This window comes from Castor canadensis, chromosome 9, assembly GCF_047511655.1.
Source record: "Castor canadensis chromosome 9, mCasCan1.hap1v2, whole genome shotgun sequence".
In the NCBI taxonomy this organism is placed as follows: Eukaryota; Metazoa; Chordata; class Mammalia; order Rodentia; family Castoridae; genus Castor; species Castor canadensis.
The window spans coordinates 31301823-31321407 of NC_133394.1; the positions used below are offsets into that span (position 1 = coordinate 31301823).

At 35.5% G+C, this 19585-nt stretch overlaps 1 protein-coding gene across 4 annotated transcripts in view; it reads left to right on the top strand.

Moving 5' to 3' along the window:
• Positions 1-19585, top strand: part of Rap1gds1 (Rap1 GTPase-GDP dissociation stimulator 1) — a 126222-nt gene that overhangs the window by 16262 nt on the left and 90375 nt on the right. For all 4 annotated transcript variants that reach the window (XM_020185421.2, XM_020185420.2, XM_074041406.1 and 1 more), the window contains exon 2: positions 8022-8129. In XM_020185421.2, coding sequence (XP_020041010.1) covers positions 8022-8129 — 108 coding nt within the window. The remainder of the gene's footprint in view (positions 1-8021; positions 8130-19585) is intronic.

Consider the following 19585-nt stretch of genomic DNA (forward strand, 5'->3'; position numbering starts at 1 on the left):
ACATAAGGAATGTCTAGATAAATTGTGCTGGGTATGGCACAGTTATTTAAAGAATGAGTTAGAGCTATAAAGATTGACTTGGAGCGATTTATTAGAGTTACTACTGAGTGAAAAATTGAGGTACAGAAAAGTGTATAATATCCCACTTTAATTAGAAAAGCTCCCCAGACTTCCAGTATATCTATATATGATTATATGAGAAAAAACATGAAATCTTAAAAATTATTCAGTCGTAACATAGAAAACAATGAAGTCAGTGCCATAAGTAAGTTACCAACAAAATATAGAAGCCTGGAAAAGGAAGGTGTTGAGAGGGTTTCATCTAAGAGTCTCTGGCTTTGGCATAGTGTATAGTCATGCTGTCGGTGGAAAATGCACAGAAAGACATTTGAGGCAGGAAGAGTTTAACTTGCACAATTGTAAAAAGGAGGGGTACCTGGGAAAAAAGCCAGCAGTCTAGTGGGATTGACACATAGGTATGTGACCAAGTAGAGAGGTGAGGCCATAATATTAGTCAAGGCTCTTGGTTTTTAATGTGAAGTGTCATGGACTTTATGTAGTAATAAACCGCTGGAGATTTTGAAAGAGTGCTTTGTGTGCTCTGGGAAGAACGTGTTTCTGAGGTTCTATCCTGAATGGGTAGAAGAAGTTGAGAAGGTAAACTAAGGTTCCACAAGACTCAGAAACAGTCATCATGTGCTCATTCTATCATTAGAAAGGAAATTAGAAAACTTAAGACTATTTTTAAAGAGAGAGGTAGGATGTAATAATCAGAGGAGATGCAAATCATCCTTTGGTCTTTGAGTTCCTCGATTAACAGATATTCATTAAAAGAAAAAAAAATTCCCTCTCACGTATACTTTAATGGAATACAAGAGAGGACAAGTTGTTAATTGGTTTTTGGTTTCAGACTGGCTAAGGACCAACTCTGGTAAACATATTTGAAACAAAGTAAAACAGAAAACTGCATAAAAATGTAGGAAAACTGAAAAAATTACAATTAAAAAAATAGTACTTTTCTACTTGTCATGCTAACCAAAACAATTATTTCTTCTTACTTTACTTGACAGGCTTCATTCTGTTAAGATACTAAACCCTCTAGATGAGTGAATGCAATATCCAAGAGAGGTTGTTATTATTCTTACTTCCTTTAAGCCAGGTACACCAAAGTGAGTTAATGCCATTTTGAGAAAAATTTGAAATTCTTTCATTCCTGCATTGACTATATTCTAGGTGCTCCAAAATCACATTAGTTCAGAAATTTTTACTTTCTATGTAGATAATATGCTAGTAAACCTTTGTTACTAGATACTTCTGAGCAAATTATATTAGCTTCAATGGCAAGAAATTCTCAGTCTCTTTTTTAAATATGTTGCTGGTAATGAGTGGCTATAGATTTATTTAAAAAAAATCATGATACTTGAAAGGGGCTGAAAAGGTTTTGAACTTCTGTAAGTCCAGTCATCACTTCTAGTCATACAATTGTCTCTATGGTTTCTTTCATCAGTATAGTTGCCCAAAGAAAACAAACACACTTCTGTCTACTCACCCATTCACTTACTAGCATATGGTATAATGACAGAATTGATTAAAATTTTGAAATGTAATGTTTGAGATCCTATAACCTTGAGCCATTTCTGGATGATGTGAAAAAGATAAATTGTAAAATATGATACATAAATAGCATAAAGAATTTTGGGGCTAAGTACGATGATTTAGGCCTGTTATCTCAGCTGCTCTAGAAGCAGAAATTGGGAAAATTGTGGTTCAAGGCCACCACAGGCAAAAAGTTTGCAAGACCTCATCCATAAACCGGGCATGATGTTGAACGTCTGTAATCTCAGCTACACAGGAGGCCAGCGATAGTAGGATGGTGGTCTGAGGCTGGTTCTGGGCAAAAATATGAGACCTTGGTCTGAAAAATAAAGCAAAAAAGAGCTGGGGGCGTGGCTCAAGTCGTAGAAAGCACCTCCTTAGCAAGTGTTGAGGACCTGAGTTCAAAACCCAGTACTGCCCTCTTCCCCCAAAATTCAGGATTCGCAGGGCATGGTGACTCACAGCTGTAATCCTAGCATTCTGGAGGCTATAAAGGAAGAGAGTCTGAGTTTGAGGCCAGCTTGTGCCACATAGTGGTACCCTGTCTCAAAACACAAAACAGCCCCCCACCAAAAGCAAACAATGCAGGATTTAGTTAGCTTACCATGACACTGTCTCATGTTGAGACAGGCCCTTTGGGGGCAATCTTTTGCTCACAGTCAAGTATGTTTGATGATAGTGATCTCATACACTTTTTAGTCAACTTATTTAAATGTTAAAATGGCTTCACTTTCTCTCCATTTTTCTTAGATTGATACTAAGAGAGGAACTGATAACTGTAAAAATTTAGGTTTTATTAAAACTCTTCATTGTTATAAAGACTTATTGGCCAGTAAATAATTTGAGTTTCTAATTTACAGAAGGGAGAGGGCAGAACATAAAGAGCCTAATGGTGTGGGAATAAGAGGGGCTTGGTGCGGCTGTTTGAAAGCTCTAGCAGGAAAGTATAGCTGTTAATGTCCTTAACAGGGATTTTGGGAACACTTGGAATGAGAGCTGGCTGACGAGAGATATCAGAAGTTGCAGTCAGATTTTATCTTCGTGTAATAAGGCCTGAGATGTGGCAGCTCTTTACATTAATGGGTAGATCCCTTGGACAGAGGGAAGACAGCACACACCCTCGTACTCTGACGGACATGCGTGTCTGATTTAGGCATAGGAGGCAGCTCTGCGCATCACTGAAGTCACACTAACATAAGAAGGGAGATGGGAAGAGGGGCTGTGGAAGAAGACCAAAAACAATTGCTTAGAGGCCGGCCTTTTCATGTTTCATTTACCAAAGATGGAAGAAGAGTTAATTGCTGCATAGGTATGGAATAAGAAGACTGAGGAGAAACCACTGGCTTTCTCTAGACATTGGAGACCACTGATAGAGTAATTTTGATGGTCATAATTGGTTTGAGTGTGGCTTTGGGAGGAATTAATTAGTTAAGAAGTAGGAAACTCAGAATTAATGGCCAAGTTCAACTTGACTTCAGCCCTTTGAAGATGTCTTCTTTTTACAAGACAAGTGGCATTGGATATTGTCTTATAGGAAAGAGATTCTTTTTAGGCAAAAACTTATTTTTACTCTTAATGATGTTTTGAGGGTTGGGGTATAACTCAGTGGTTCAGCAGTCATCTGGCATGCACAAGGCATTGGGTTTGATTCCTCCTCCCCCCAAAAAAAAATCCCCCAAGTTTTAAAAGCTTGTACTAAAACCTCATGAGGAAATTATCCATTTCTTTCTCTATTTAAAGCCTTACTGCCAGCTAAAGGCTGAGAAATTTTCATTAGAAAAAAATTCAGCGTCTTAAATTATAAGTAAATAACAAAATACAGAAGTAGGCACTTGCATGAAAAATTTGGAAGGTATGGAGTCACAACTGAGATTTACTGTCATGGTGTAAAGGAGTCCAAAAATCATGCCCCCTGTTCCTTATTCAAGTTCAGAGCCACTGAAGATGTAAACCAAGGAATCATCTGCTAGAATTTACTGCATGCTTTTTCATAGGTAAAATATACAGCGAAAGACTGTTTGCATAGTCCCATGGAACTGCTAATACTTCACTAGTGAATTGCTTATTTCCAAAATTTTTCACTGGCTCAGCTGGAGAGCCAAGGGTACAGAGGAACAGAACCCAGAGGGGTGGAGAAATGCATATCCAGTTTCCTCTTTATTTATCCAACTTTCTGTTTACTTTTTGAGATGGGGTTCTCACTGTGTTGCCCAGGCTGCTCTCAAACTCCTGAGCTCAAATGATCTTCCTCCCTCAGCCCCCCAAGTAGCTAGAACTCTAGGCACACACCACAACATGACCCTTTGTTAATTTATTAATCCCACCAATTTCCTGTCTTGGAGAATGGTGAGGGACAGTTGCCAAGTGTGGAGGTAGAAAAAGGCTGGAAGTGTCTCTGTGACTGGAATTCCTCCACAATTAAGCTTGAGGCTATAGGAAGGGAGTTCTTGCCCCAGTCCTTTTCTTTTTCCAGTGTGATTGTTAAAAGTTGAGATTTGATTCACATACACTCAGGTGATGGATTTTAAATGTACTATTATATAAGTTTTGATGTACTTATGTAGTCACCACTCCAGTCACAATATGGGATATTCTAACACTTTATTCTATAAATGGATTTACAGTAAGATTTCTTTTAAGTACTTACCTCTTAGTTCCTTTAACATGCTCCAAATCTAATTTATCTTCATTTGTCTCTGGATGAGAACTTTAATGAACTTTTACCAAAAAAAGTTTTCACATCATTAATAAGCAAATGATAAGCAAATGATTATTTCCGTGGAGAAACTGAATGATTTTTTTTAACATATTAGGATTTTTCAAAATGGGTTGTTCTACATAGATTTTAGTTATGTATTTTATATTCTTAAATGTTTAAGTGACAGGGCATGCTTGTAATCCCAGCACTTAGGAGTCTGAGGCAGGACGATTGTTTGAGGCCAGCCTGGACTTATATACGTAGTGACACCCTATCTCAAAAAAACAAACAAAAAATGCTTACATCAGATTCCTTGATCTCGTCCTGTCTTAAAATTTAAGATTCTGTACTTATATTTCTGATAATAGGGAGTCCACAGTAGATAATTAACACATAAAACTTCCTTTCCACTAGGCGCCAGTGACTCATGCCCATAATCTTAGCTACTCAGGAGGCAGGGATCAGCAGGATCACAGTTTGATGCCAGACTGGGCAAATAGTTCTCGAGACCCTATCTCGAAAATACCAAACACCAAAAAAAGGCGAAAGGGGATTGGGGCTGGTGGAGTGACTCAAGGTGTAGGCCCCCATTTCAAGCCCACTACCTCTCCCCCCGCAAAAAATTCCTTTCCCTTCCCCATTGGTACACTTTGGCCCTTTAATTATATGGTACAAAAGATGGGAACTGTACAGCTTTCAGAAAATAAAGAATTCATGTTTAGTGTACCCTTCCTATGTGCTAGGTGATAGGTGTACAATTGCTATAATAAACAAGGTATCCATATAGTAGAGTAGGGACTGTATGCTAATAATTTAAAAAGCATTATTACAGATTGTGAGTAGTATTGTTAATGTTAGGTGGATTGATGAAGAATGACCCTGAAAAATTAAGAAAGAGAGAAGACTTAGGTAGAATGAAGTGGTGACATGTAGAGTGAAACCTGATGAGAGGAATGTCAAGTTCAGACCTCTGGAGGTGAGATGAAGGCAAGAAAAAAAATAAGGACCTAGCTGCCAATATATAGGTGTCTGCAGAGCAGGACAGAGGTACCTTTGATAAAGTTAGAAAGCAAGTTGGGAGAAGAGTTAATTTAGAGAGAAGGTGATATATTTAGTTTTGGATCTGCTTAGTTTGTCATGATGGTGAGGTATCTGGGGAGACATGTCCTCAATGATATGAGGCCTCAGTTCAAAGAAAAAAACTAGGATTGAGTGTATGAAAGGTCATAAAGCTGTGACCACCTATGACCAGCTAAATCAGTGGTTCATGTTTACTTTGACACAATGAATTGCTTTATTTTGTAGTTTTTAAACTATTTCTTTAAACTGTTTTTATTCATTCTTCTTTATAAATGTAATACATTACATTTTCATGTTTATTTTCAAAGTATTCTCTGGTAGAATCTAACATGGTAATGTACAAATGGGTACTTATGAAGTGCACCAGGGAAGCAGTAGGGCACATGGATCAGAGAGATGCATCCTGGAGTCAAAGTTCAGTGTGCTTTGGTTTGAATCTTGGCTGTGACATTGGGATGAATTATTTCACTTCCTTTTTCCTCCTTTTGTAAACTATGTAAGAGTAAAAGGAGCCAAATAATAGCTCATTAGGGTTTTGAGGAGATCTAATAGGTAGTGCTTAGATGAAAAAACTGAGTACAAGAGTATTTTATCATCTGCCTCAGGCTTGTGTAGGCTACCTAAGGTAGTGCACTTATGGCACACAGTACTCAGTAGGTCTTAATTGGTTTTATAATGTGTTGACTGATAATTTTGATGAATTGCTATAATTTGATACTGTATATATATTACTTATACTTTATTTTTTATAAATTTTTTAATACAATAAGTACAAATAACATACAGTATCTTCATATCTACTTACTATGGCTGAACAGGTATTTCTGAGATACAATGCTTCTACAACTTGTTTAGTTCATAGAAGACAAGAGACACATGGGTATAGTTTTTCTTTAGAAAAAACCAATTTCTCTAAACGATCTGGTTCCCCCCCCCCCAAGAAAATATTAACCTTGGTTAATATTGGTTGTGAGCTATAACTTGGGATTTTTAATTAAGAATAGGTTTAGGATCACTACATTAGATACAGCCTTTATTGGGCATAACTGAAGATATTTATATTACTTGATTATTTGATAGGAATTTTTAAATCTGGTTTTTTCCCAGAAAGTAAATTATCTCCTACTTTATGAGAGGGGATTCCATCACATTTTTAGAATTGTTGAGCTAGCAATATAACAAATCTATTATGTAACTCAGTGATAGAGTCTTTGTCCAGACCTTTTGTTTGATGCCCAGCACCCCTACCCTCAACAAGAAAAAATGAACCTCAAAATTTGAAGTAAGATCCCATTGGGGGACCCAGGAGGTCAAAAGTATGCAATGATATATGTCAACATTTGGAAGATATATATACCTCAGTTACCTAATTTTAAAATGACCAATACAAGGTAATAATTTTCTCACATACATAAATGCAAGAGACCAGTGGATTTTATTTATTTATGGCAGTACTGGGGTTTGAACTCAGGCCTTCATGCTTGCTACGTGAGTGCTGTACCTCTTGAGCCATGCCTTTAAGCCCAGAAACCAATGGATATTCTTGTAATAGTTGGAAATAGTCATTGAAACTGTTCCAAATTTCACATCACAGCTAACATTTAAAGAAATACCACTTGTAAAGTTTTAATGTATTGTCACAAAATATCCACAATTACTAAAAAGGCTATTAAGTACTCTTGTTTTCTAACTACACTTACATGTAAGCCAGTTTTTGTTTTGTTTTTTTTTAATCAAAACAAAACATAAAAGATTGAATACAGAAGCAGAGCTCTTTTGAGTCTCATATTACGGGGATTTGGAAACATGTAAAACAATGCCATTCTTGATTTTTTTTTTGTTTTATTTTGGAAATAGTGATTTTTTCATTAAAAATTATGTTAACTTAAAATAGCTTTATAATTGTTATATTTGAATGAATTACTGAGACTTTCAAAGTCTCAGTTTTGATTTTTAATATGTTAAATATTAATAGAAATAATATAAACAAAAGCTCTTGGGATCTTCAATAATTTTTATTAGTATAAAGAAGCTTTGAGAATCTGTAGTCTAGAGAATTCAACATACAATTTAGGAGAGAAGCATAACTTCATAATCCAAAATGTGTATATGTTTTGACTTAAGATGTGAAGTATTTTTGAAATGACAGTGTTGGTAAAAGTAGGTTTTGTAGTCATTTTTCGAAGTCATTTTTTGGAGTCATTATTTTGGAAGTTTTAAGGACCTTCATTTTCGTTCTATGTTTTCAAAATACAATACAGAAGGCAACACGAAACTCAATTACTTGTGGAACTGTTTGATTTATTTGTGGCTATTTATTTTTCTCCACTATATCTGTTTTCCTAAACAAAATCTGTAAAGCATAAAAATATTAAGAAGGGCATTCAGTGATAATCTGGGATATTCCTGATATCTTAGTTATTTATAGAGTGAATATTTCACATGTGAGTTAAATGGACAATGTTTTGTTTAAATTTTTTGTAGTAGTACAGAGTCCAGTGACATTTTGGGATATATGAGGATGCTAATTCAGTATAGTGGGAACCTTTTGGGTGTTAGTGATCATTGTTTATCTTTCATTTGTAACATGTAATGGTTATGAAATGATGTTGATGAAGTTTCTGATTTTTATTTTTTCTGTAAACAGATAATCTCAGTGATACCTTAAAGAAACTGAAGATAACAGCTGTTGACAAGACTGAGGATAGTTTAGAAGGATGCTTGGATTGTCTGCTTCAAGCCCTGACTCAAAACAGTAAGTTTCATTATGTTTACTCAAATTCCAAATGAAGAAGAATCCAGTCAGCAGTTGTACAGTGATTGGTATGTAGTTAAGTGCATAACTTGTGTTCACATAACTTGAATTCTTTTGAATCCTATGAATACTGAGCTTGTTTTCAGTGTGCTACCCTCCTACCTACCCCCACCCCCAAGGTACTTAAAGCCAAACTGATAGGCAAAGAAAGGCAGAATTGATTGGTGGTAATGGCATTTATGCCAGTTTCCAGAGAGGGCCATTATTTCATTCCTAACAGACAAGCATCATGGTCATTTTTTTCCTTACCACCTACATTTGTGCTTTAAAAAAGCACTTCTCACTTGTTTACAAGTGAGAAGAGTGGGGGAGAATTTTTTAAGGGGACCATTTACTTTAAAAACTGAAGAACATAAAGCTGGTACCCTTGGTCACATGGAAGGTTGCCAGTCTTGCTCTGAATAGAGTAGAAGGCAGAGAGATGAGGAAGCAAAAGTTTATGGCTTTTAAAAGAACAGATTCAAAAAATAGGGAAAAGTGTGTAACTGTTGGATTAAATTTCAGACCCATGTAGGGCTTATTCATTGAACCTATTTATTGAAAATTATCTTAAAGTTGTAGATCACAGAATCTTAGAGCTTTGTAACCACAAGGTGTTCAACAGAACTACCAACATATCAACTTAACTACTTACTTCCTAGGAAGGGAGCAAAAGAAATGTCTTGTTAACAGTCTGAAACAAAAATTTTAAGTGATCTCTTGTCTAAGACCACTCACACCTAAGAAGATGACACAGGAAGAAGGAATTCATGCAGATGTTTTGTTCAGTCTTTGACTTAGGAGTTGGAACTGTCACTGGAGTAACTACTGTATGGCAGCACTGGTTTGGGGTTTATATCTAACCTTTCTTGTAGCTGCAAGAGGTAGGTCTTCTTGTCAGTATTGTAAGGATGAAGCGATGCTTTATCAAGGTTGTGTACATTGCTGCTGCAGAATCCGGTGTTTGGATATGAACTCTTAGTTAATAAAATAAAAAGTTATACTTTTTCTAATGAAGAGAAAATTTTTGCTGAAATTATACATTGCAAAATTGTTCTAAGAAACTAGGTTTTATAATATTGCATGCTAAATTTTGCTTTTTCTTTAGAGTAGGTCCAAATTTTGTTATTAGATAAGCCTTTTCCCTTGACATATAGACTGATATATTGATTTTATAGGGATGTATTAATACATTTTATAAAATTAGCATTTCTTAAACCAGAAAAAGTAAGAATATACTAGTAAGATTTTTCTTTTCTACAGTTGTTCATACTTAATAAAGTGATTGGTCCTTTGCTACCCTGTCCTCTTAAAAGGCAAAATAATAAAACATTTAATTTAGATGAATCTCAGTTGCTTTAGTTTTTTTTTACCCAGGGTCCTGGTTTCATAATTCTTCCTTCATGTCAGGTGTTTTAACTAAAAATACAATTGTTTACATGAGAATTGCACCTGATCAAGAAAGAAACATTTCTCCATTTTAACAAATGTGAGGTGGCAATGTGTGTAATGGAAATCTAAATTTAAAATTTTATTTTACTGTGTTGGCAGGGTGGCTCAAGTGGTAAGAGTGTCTGCCTAGCAAGCGTGAGGCCCTGAGCTCAAATCCCAGTACTGCCAAAAAAATAAAATAATTTTATTATCCACTAACTAGACATTGGAAAGGATATTTCTGAGGGTAATATGGTTTTTCAAATACCTATACTATGTAGATTTATAATATTTTAATTGTATATTACAAATAAGCATAATCTGAATTTTCACTTTGATATATTAGCATGGTTTCCTCCCTCCTTCCCCCATCTTTCCCCCTATCCTCACTAAATACAGTATTTCTGTCAGTTTTAACAGATAAGAGAAGATTTAAATATTTACTAGAGTTTATGGAATTCATTTTGTTTAAGCAAGCATTTTTGTGTGAATCTCTGATCTAAATTAATAAGAGGCATTCATTCACTCATAACACTTCAGATCTCACTTTTAAAATATTTTTAGTAAATATATGAAGGCCACCAGCCAAGAAATCAGCCTGTTTGTTCTGGTCTCTTTTGAGTCTCATTATAGATTCTCATTATAGATTCTTATTATAGATCCTTAGTAAATGCTGTCAGAATTCTTGTGTGTTACAGTATTTCATGCTCACTTGCAAATTTAAAACAAGCCTATTGTCTTCCTAAACCTTAAAACAGAGGTTGTTCTTAGAGAATATGGAACTTAGTCACCTTGCACAAGAAACTGCTGCCTTAACATTCTATTCATAGTGAAAATTCTGTTAACTCTATTCCACTTTAAAGCATAAGACCGATTCCCCTTTGCTGGGACAACTGTAAAACAGTGCCAGCTTTTCACTGAGGTTGTCCTCCTCTACCTCCTTTTCTTACTTTCTTTTGTATTTTAACTTTACTTAATTACTTGTTTATTGTCTATAGAATAACTTTGAGAGACAATACAAATTTACTTGTCTTTAGAGAGAAAAAAAAGGTATTTAGTATCTAGTTCCACATTCCTAATCTTGCATAATACTTACTTATCTGTTGAGTTCTTAGTTCTTGGTTCTAGCCCTTGTTCTTTATTTGTTGTATTTTTGTCTTCCACATAGGCTTCATCCTAAGCATACTTCTTGAAACCCATGTAGATTTCCCAAAGTATCTTCTCTAAATGTAGGAACTTTTTGTTGCAATTTGCTTTTTAGTTTACTTTATGACTTTAATATTTCTGAACAGACTTACCTTCAAGTAACAAAAGTTACTCCCTAAGTAAGGGACTTTGAAACTTATCAACTGTTTTTGGTGGTCCTGCTAAATTTGCAATTACTTAATGTGGTGTTTGGAGAAACAAAAATTATTTTTTCTTAGTATTATCTTCAGTAGACTTTACCTTTTTATCACATAGTCAAATGCATCACGGAAATTGTTTCCTTTCAAGCTAAATTCATTATGTTGTTTCCCTTCTTTATGTTTTTTATATTATATGCTTAGTTATTGTGTCCATTGTTCATGAAGGGTCATAACTGATACTAATGACACCAAAGATTTAGTTTTTACAAAGTAAAGGTAACATTTGAAGAATATATTATACTCTCAACTAAACTCAAGCAATCAACTAAAAAAGACATTGACGCCGGGTGCCTGTGGCTCACGCCTGTGATTCTAGCTATTCGGGAGACAGAGATCAGGGGGATTGCAGTTCGAAGCCAGCCTAGGGAAATAGTTCATGAGACTCTATCTTGAAAAACCCAAAACAAAACGGGGCTGGTGGAGTGACTCAAGTGGTTGAATGCCTGTCTAGCAAGTGTGAGACCCTGAGTTCAAACTCCAGAACTGCCAAAAAGAAAAAAATAACATCGAAAGACATTGAGTTCAGACTCCTAGATTGCCAGAATCTTTCCACACATTTTCTAAAACTCCATACAAATCAGAAAGGACATCACACAAAACCAATCAACCATACGCTATACCTTCACCATAACTAGAAGACAATCTTCAAATTGTTAAGAAAAGAAATAGATACCCAAATCTAGCCTACTTAGCTTTAGAGACCACTATAGAGAGAGTTTAGTCAAGACTGCAAAGACTACATGAAAAGAGGGGAGGGGAGAGGAGAGAAAACGGAACCAAGGGTGGAAGCACACAATTAAAATTGCCTTTAGAAAGAAAAACTCCTACCCCGGTGAGAAAATTCTAAGGTCTAGTATTATCCTAGCTTAGATTAGATGAGAGCCTTGGCTACTTAAAAGAACATGGGCAGGCAGGTATGGTGGAGCTTGCTTGTATTCCCAGCTAGTGTAGAGAGGGATTCTGTGCTGAAGTAGAAGGATCAGTTGAGCCCAGGAGTTCCTGACCAGCTTGGGAAACAAGGAAACTCTATCTCAAAAAAAAAAAAAAGGCGCTTAGAATCCCATGTTGACAGGTCACTATCTTTGGTGATGCAAAGCAGGAAGTAAGAAGGAGAAGTGTTGTAGAAACAAGAATACCACAAAATCAGAAGACACACTAAACACCCTCTTTGGTTTCTTTTCAGAAATATGAACTTTTGAACTAAAAACCAAGGTATTCATCTCAAGTCGTTATCCTTACCACATGTAATTTTTATTACTGGCTAAGGAAAATAAAAATTACATATTGAATAGGAAGGTGCAGGTGAGATCCTATAAAGGTGCTCAAGGAAAAAAGCAGGAATAAGCAAAATATTTTAGCTATTAATTTTTTTCTTCTAAGGAAAACCCTCCATGAAGCAGTTACCAATAATAGAGCACCACAACCTGTTTTAAACATCTTTTAAGTAAGCTTTGCAGATATGAAAAATAACAACCTTTAAGTCAGAAATCCAGAAACTTAGAATTTTATACAAGGAAGATGTGAAATTAGAATTAACTAGAAGAAATTAAAGAACATGACAGCATCATTTTAGAAATTAAGACTAAATTATAAGGTGCCAAAGGAAGAATAGAGGTAACTAAAAATAAAGAGAAGAAAGGAATGAAAACAAATAAAAAAGGTCAGAAAAGAGATGATCGATATCAAAGATAGTCCTTAGGAAAACAGACAGAATGAAACAGAGGTAATATTTAGAACCACAAACTTACAGAAAGTTAAGAAAGACCAGAATTAATGTATTGAAAGGGCCCATCAGGTACTGCTAAGAATTGATCTGAATGCTCCAACTGCAATTCATAGTATAGGAAAATTCTTATGCTTTAAAGATAAAAATAAGTTAAAAGGAAAATGTTCTGGGCCTCCATGCAAAAAGATCAAGTTCGTTTAAAAAGGAAAGAAAATCAGACTGGCATCAGATTTCTCCGCAGCAATGAACATTTCATCAGTGTCACAGTATTTTCATGTAACTCGAGGAATAAGAGCTTAATAACAAACCAAGATGCTCAGTAAATATCAAAGCTGTAGAAAAACACTGTTAAACATAGAAGAACCAAGGGAATACTGTACTCATTAGCTTTCAAGTGAAACTTTCCAGCTTTGCTCTTAAATTCAGTCACCATGTTCCAATATGGCTGTTGTGCAAGTGAAGTGAGGCTAGTCTGAATAGAAGTGTACTGAAAGTATAAAATACATACCAGTTTCAAACAGAACAAAAACAGAATGTAAATGATCTCATTAATAGTTTAACAGCGTTGAGTACATATTGATAGTATAATTGGTTGTTCAGTGTAAGGACTTTTTAAGGAATCTTAAGTTCCTTATTCTAGGATTAGATTTTAAGGAAGAGGTAGATAGAGGGTCCAAGATGGGTTCTGTGTGCATAATTTAAGGCAGAAAGGAAAAGATACAGTATATAGACAAATAGGTTCATACCCAAGAGTTTGTTGAAAAGGAAGAATGGAAAGGAGGAAATCTGATTGGGAATGAAAAAGACCACCTTAAAGTCCCTTAAAAGTCATGAGATTAATAACAGAAGCCAGATGTAAGTATGATACTAGGTGCTGTCTGCCCTCTGACATAAAGTATGTATTGACGAGAGGCAAAAAAAGATCTGAGTATGTGCAGACTCCAGAAGGAGACAGGACTCCATTGGTATTTGTAGTTAGTGATTAAAGACTTGGCAGATGCTCTAGGTTTGCTAACATTAGCTACCATTTTTGTTTCTTAAATTTGTTGAGTTTGAAAAACTTTCTATGTTCCTATTGTGATTTGAATGTGTCACCAAAGTTCATAATGCAACAGTGTGGAGAGGTGGGATCTTCAGGTGATTAGGTCACAAGGACAAAGCCCTCATGAATGGACTGATGCTGCAGTCATGTGAGTGGTTTTCTGATAAAAGGATGAGTTCCACCTCCTTCCATTTTTCTCTTGGACGCACTTTCTTGCCCTTCTGCATTCTACTACTGGATGATGTAGCAAGAAGGTCCTTGCCAGCTGTAGACCTCTCAATCTTCCCAGTTTTCAAAACCATCAGAGATACAATTCTCTTCTTTCTAAGTTACCCAGTTGCATAAAAACAAAACAGACTAAGAATGTGCAAGAGAAAAATGATTTAAGATGATGTTGTATGCCAATATATCCTAGAAATAATTTACCATCCTCACTGTTTATCATTGCAGTAGGTATGGGTAGTCTCTGCTACATACTTGATTGAGTTAACTTTTAAGGTACAATAGTCCCCTATTATCTGAAGCTCCAGTTACCTGTGGTTATCTGCAGCATAAAAAATACTAAATGGAAAATTCCAAAAGTAAACAAACTATAGGTTTTAAATTTTGCACCGTTATACTAGCAAGGTGAAGTTTTGCACCAGGGTGTTGTGCCTGGCACTTGAATCATCCCTCTGTCCATGCTGTGTATACTACTTGCCTTTAGTCATTTAGTAGTTGTTATCAGTTATCAAATTAACTGTTTATCATATTAACTGGGTATCAGATTGATTGTTGTAGTTTCTGAGTACTTGTGTTAATGTAACCGTTATATTACTTAAAAATGACCCCAAAGTGCAGAAGTGATGCCGGCCATTTGGATATGCAAAAGAGATGGCATATAGTGTTTTCCTTAAGTGAAAAGGCAAAGGTTCTCAAATAAGGAAAGAAAAAAAGCATATGCTGTTGCTAAGATCTATGGAGAGAACAGATTGTCAATCCATGAATTTGTGAAAAAGAAAAAAAAATGCATGCTAGCTTGTCTATTTTCCCTCAGACTATAAGATTGGGCCACAAAATATGATAAGTGCTTAGATAAGATAGAAAAGACATTAAATTTGTGGGTAGAAAACATGAGTAGAAACTGTTCTGATAGAAGGCATTGTATTGTGCCAGAAAGCATCCAGCCTCACTTCATCTCACCACTTAGGCAGGGTATCTTGTTACATCATCACAAGAAGAGTAGTGAGTGTAGAAGAGGATATTTTGAAAGTGAACATCCATATTCACATAATTTTATTGTTTATTGCTATAATTGTTCTGTTTTATTGTTAATTATTGTTAGTCTCTTGCTATACCTAATTTATAAATTAAACTTCCTCTTAGGTATGTATGTTTAGAAAAAATAGATCAACTGTCAGATTGACTATTATGGTATCATACTACTTATGTCCAGATAATCCTTATATTACTTAATAGTGGCCCCAAAGTACAGAAGCAGTGATGCTGGCCATTTGGATATGCCAAGGAGAAACAAATATTCGTGTGTGCATGCATGTGTATGTGTATGTGGAACGTTTGATGCTATCTACAAGTCAATGTGCACTGGGGTTTTAGAACAAATACCCTGCAGATGAGGGGGAGCTACTATAAGCACTAACCCAGAGTGTCAGTCCATTTATGCTGCTATAACAATATCACGGACTGGATAATTTATAAATAATAGAAATTTATTTTCTCATTGAGACAGATCAGAGGGCTTATCTCACCCTCAGGGTATTTCACTAGGAGTTACGCACTGCAAAGTATTGTTGAGAATGTTAAAGTCAAGGCTAGGTGTGGTGGTACAAGCCTGTATGTTTATCCCACATTTCCTTTATTCATCCATCACTGTTGGCACCTAGGCTTATTAAATAGCTAGGCTATTTTGAATAGTGCTGCAATAAACATAGATGTGCAGGTGTCTCTACTATATGCTGACTTAAATTCTGTTAGATACATGCCCAAGAGTTATATAGCAGGGTCATATGGTAATTGTATTTTTAGTTTTTTGAGGAATCTCCATACTGATTTCTATTGTGGCTGCATTAATTCCCACCAACAATGCATGAGATTCCCTCTGCCCCCAGCATCCTCTCCAGTGTTCGGAATTGTTTTCTTGATGACAGCTATTCTGACTGGGGTGACATGGAATCTGTGTCGTTTTGAATTGCATTTCCTTTATGGTTAAGGATGTTGAGTGTTCCTTCATTTATTAATTTGCCATTTGTACTTCTTTTGTGAGCTATATGTTTAATTCATTTCCCATGTATTAATTGGATTATTTGTTCATTTGGTGTTTACTTTTGTGAGCTCTTTGTATATTTTGGATATTAATCCTTTATGTGATGAATAGCTTGCAAAGATTTTTCTCCCATTCTGTGGGTTGTATGTTCATTCTGGTAGTTATTTTCTTTGATGTGAAGAAGCCTTTTAAATTTGGTATAATGCAATTTGTCAATTATTGCTGTTATTTCTTGATCAGTTGGAGTCCTATTCAAAAAGTTGTTGGTATTATCCTTCTGGTTTTAAAGTAGTAGTAGTTTCAGAGTTTCAAGGCTTACATTAAGATCTTTGATTCACTGAGTTGATTTTTGTATAGAGTGAGAAACAAGGATCTAGTTTCAGTCTTTTACAAGTAGATACCCAATTTTCCAAACACCATATAAGAAGCAGCTATCTTTTCAGATGTATGTTTTTGGCAACTTTATCAAAAATCTGATCACTGTTGCTGTGGGGTCTTCTATTGTATTCTACTGGTCTATGTGTTTGATTTTCTGCCAGTACTATGCCATGTCTTCATTTGTTGTACGGCTCTGTGGTGTAATTTGAAGTCAGATATTATGATACCTCCAGCATTGCTCTTTTTGCTCAAGATTGTTTTAGCTTTTCCAGGTCTTTTTGTGCTTCAGATGAATTTTAGGATTGATTATCTTATTTCTGTGAAGAATGATACTGGGATTTTTCATGAGGCTTGCAATGAATCTGTAGATTGCTTTTGGGAGTATAGCCATTTTTACGACATTAATTCTGCCAGTACATGAACACGGGAGACACTATCTTCTGGTGTCTCTCTGTTTTTGGTAATACTGGGATTTAAACTCAGGACCTCCCACTTCCTAGGCAGCACTCTACCACTTAATCCACCCTACCAGTCCTTTTTTGTGTTGTACATTTTGAGATAGGTTCTCTCGAACGACTTTGAGTTACTGTCTTCCTGAACTCTGCCTCCTGAGTAGCTAGATTCATGAGCAACCTGTGCCTGGCTTCTGGTATTGTCCTCAATTTCTTTCTTCAGTGTTTTATTTTTATTGTAGAGGTGTTTCACTTGTAAGTTTATTCCTAGGTGTTTAATTTTTTTTTTGAGGCTATTGTGAAAGGGATTGTTTTCCTGATTTCTTCCTTACCCTGTTCGTTGTTGGTATATAGAAAGGATACAAGTATTTGTGTGTTGATTTTTTTTATCCTGCTACTTTGCTGCAAGTGTTAATAAATCTAAGAGGGTTTTATGTGTGTGTATGTAGTATTTAGGGTCTTTTAAATATAAGATCTTATCTTCTGCAAATAGGGATAAATTGGTCTCTTACTTTCTTATTTATGTCCTTCTTATTTCTTTTTTTCTTGCCTATTACTCTGGCTAGGAATTCAACTGAAAAAGAGTGGGGAGAGTAGATACCCTTATCTCATTCCCAACTTTATAGGAAATGATTTCAGTTTTTCCTGGAATGTATCATGTTGGCTATAGATTTGTCATATATAACCTTTATTATGTTGAGGTATGTTCCTTCTATTCCTGCTTTCTTAGGAGCTTTTATGATGAAAGGATGTTGAATTTTATCAAAGTCTTCTTCAAGTCATATGGTTGAGATAATCATATGGTTTTTGTCCTTTATTCTGCTAATGTGCTGTATTATGTTTATTATTTTATAAATGTTGAACCACCCTTATATCCATGGGATGAAACCAACTTGATCATAGTTTATGATTATTTTAATTTGTTAGATTAGGTTTGCAGGTATTTTACTGAGAATTTTTGCATCTTTGTTCATCAAAGGAATGGGTCTGTAGTTTCCTTGTGTGTGTGTGTGTGTGTGTGTGTGTGTGTGTGTGTGTGTGTGTGTGTTTTCTTATCTGGTTTTGGCATCAGGTTAATCCTGGCTTCATAGAATGAGTTTGGTAGCATTCCTTCACTTTCTGTTTTGTGGATTAGTTTGAAGAGTATTCGTGTTAGTTCTTCCTTAAAGGTCTAGTGGAATTTGACAGTGAATCCATTAGGTATTGGGCTTTTCTTCATTGGGAGACTCTTACTTTTTCAATCTTGTTGCTCATTATAGGTCTGTTTAAGTGGTTTATATCCTCTTGGGTCAATTTAGGTAGGACACATGTCTAGAAATTTATCTGTTTCTTCTAGATTTTCTAATTATGGGAATATAAATTATCAAAATATTCCCTTACAATTTTCTGAATATCATTGATATTTTTTGTGATATATACTTTTTCATCTCTAATTTTATTAATTTGGGTCTTCTCATTCTTTTGGTTAGTGTGGCTAATGGTTTCTCAGTCTTATTTCACTTTTTTTTTTTTTGGTGGTACCAGTGCTTGAACTCAGGGCCTCACACTTACACACTTACTAGGCTTTGCCAGGCAGGCACTCTATCACTTGAGCTACTTCACCAGCCCTGTTTTGTATTGGGTTTTTCCAGGTAGGGTCTTGCATGCTATGCCTTGGGCTGGCTTTGAAGTGTGATTTTCCTGATCTTTGTCTCCTGAGTAGCTAGGATTTACAGATGTGAGCCACTGGAGCCCACTGAAATCAGCTTTTTGTTTCATCAGTTCTTTGTATTGTGCTTTTAATTACCTATTCATTAATTTCTGCCCTGTTATTTATTATTTCTTTCCATCTACTAATTTTGGATTTGGCTTATTCTTACTTTTCTAGGAGCTTGAGATACATCGTTAGGTTATTTATTTAAGATCTCCCTGATTTTTTAATGTAGGCACTTACAGATAGAAACATTACCCTCAGCACTGCCTTTGCTGTGTTCCAAAGGTTCTCAGATGCTGTGTTTTAATTCTAAAATCCTAAGAATGTTTTGATTTTTTTCCCCCTTATTTTCTCAGTGACCCAGTGATCATTCAACAGTATTTTGTTCAGTCTTTGTGGTCTGGATAATTTGTGTAGTTTCTCTTGCTGCTTGTTTCTAGTTTAATTCCATTATTGTCTAATAACATACAGGAGGTCATTTCAGTTTTCTGGTATTTGTTAAGACTATCTTTATGTCCTAAGATATCTATTTTGGAGAAAGTTTTGTGGGCCGCAAAGAAGAGTATGTATTCTGCAACTGTTTGGTGGAATATTCTGTAGCTGTAAAGTCCTTTTGATCTGTCGTGTCAATTCAGAAGTTTCTTTTTTGGTTCTTGATCTGGATGACTGATCTATTGTGGGGAGAAAATTGACGCTACTGACTGTTATTGTGTTGAGATCTATGTGTGCTTTTATGCCCAGTAGTGTTTGTTTTATGAAAATGGGTTCACTGACATTTGGTGCATGTATGCTTATAATTATTATATCCTCTTGATGGGTTGTTCCCTTTATCAATATGAAGTTCCCTTCTTTGTCTCTTCTGAGTAACTTTGTTTGGAACTATTCTTTGTCAGGTATGAATATAGTAATTCTCCCTTTTTCAGCCTCCATTTGGTTGGAATATCTTTTTCCATCTTTTCACTTTAAGCCTGTTTGTCTTTGCCAGTGAAGTGTGTTTCTTGTTTTTTAACACAGTGCAGTCTGTTT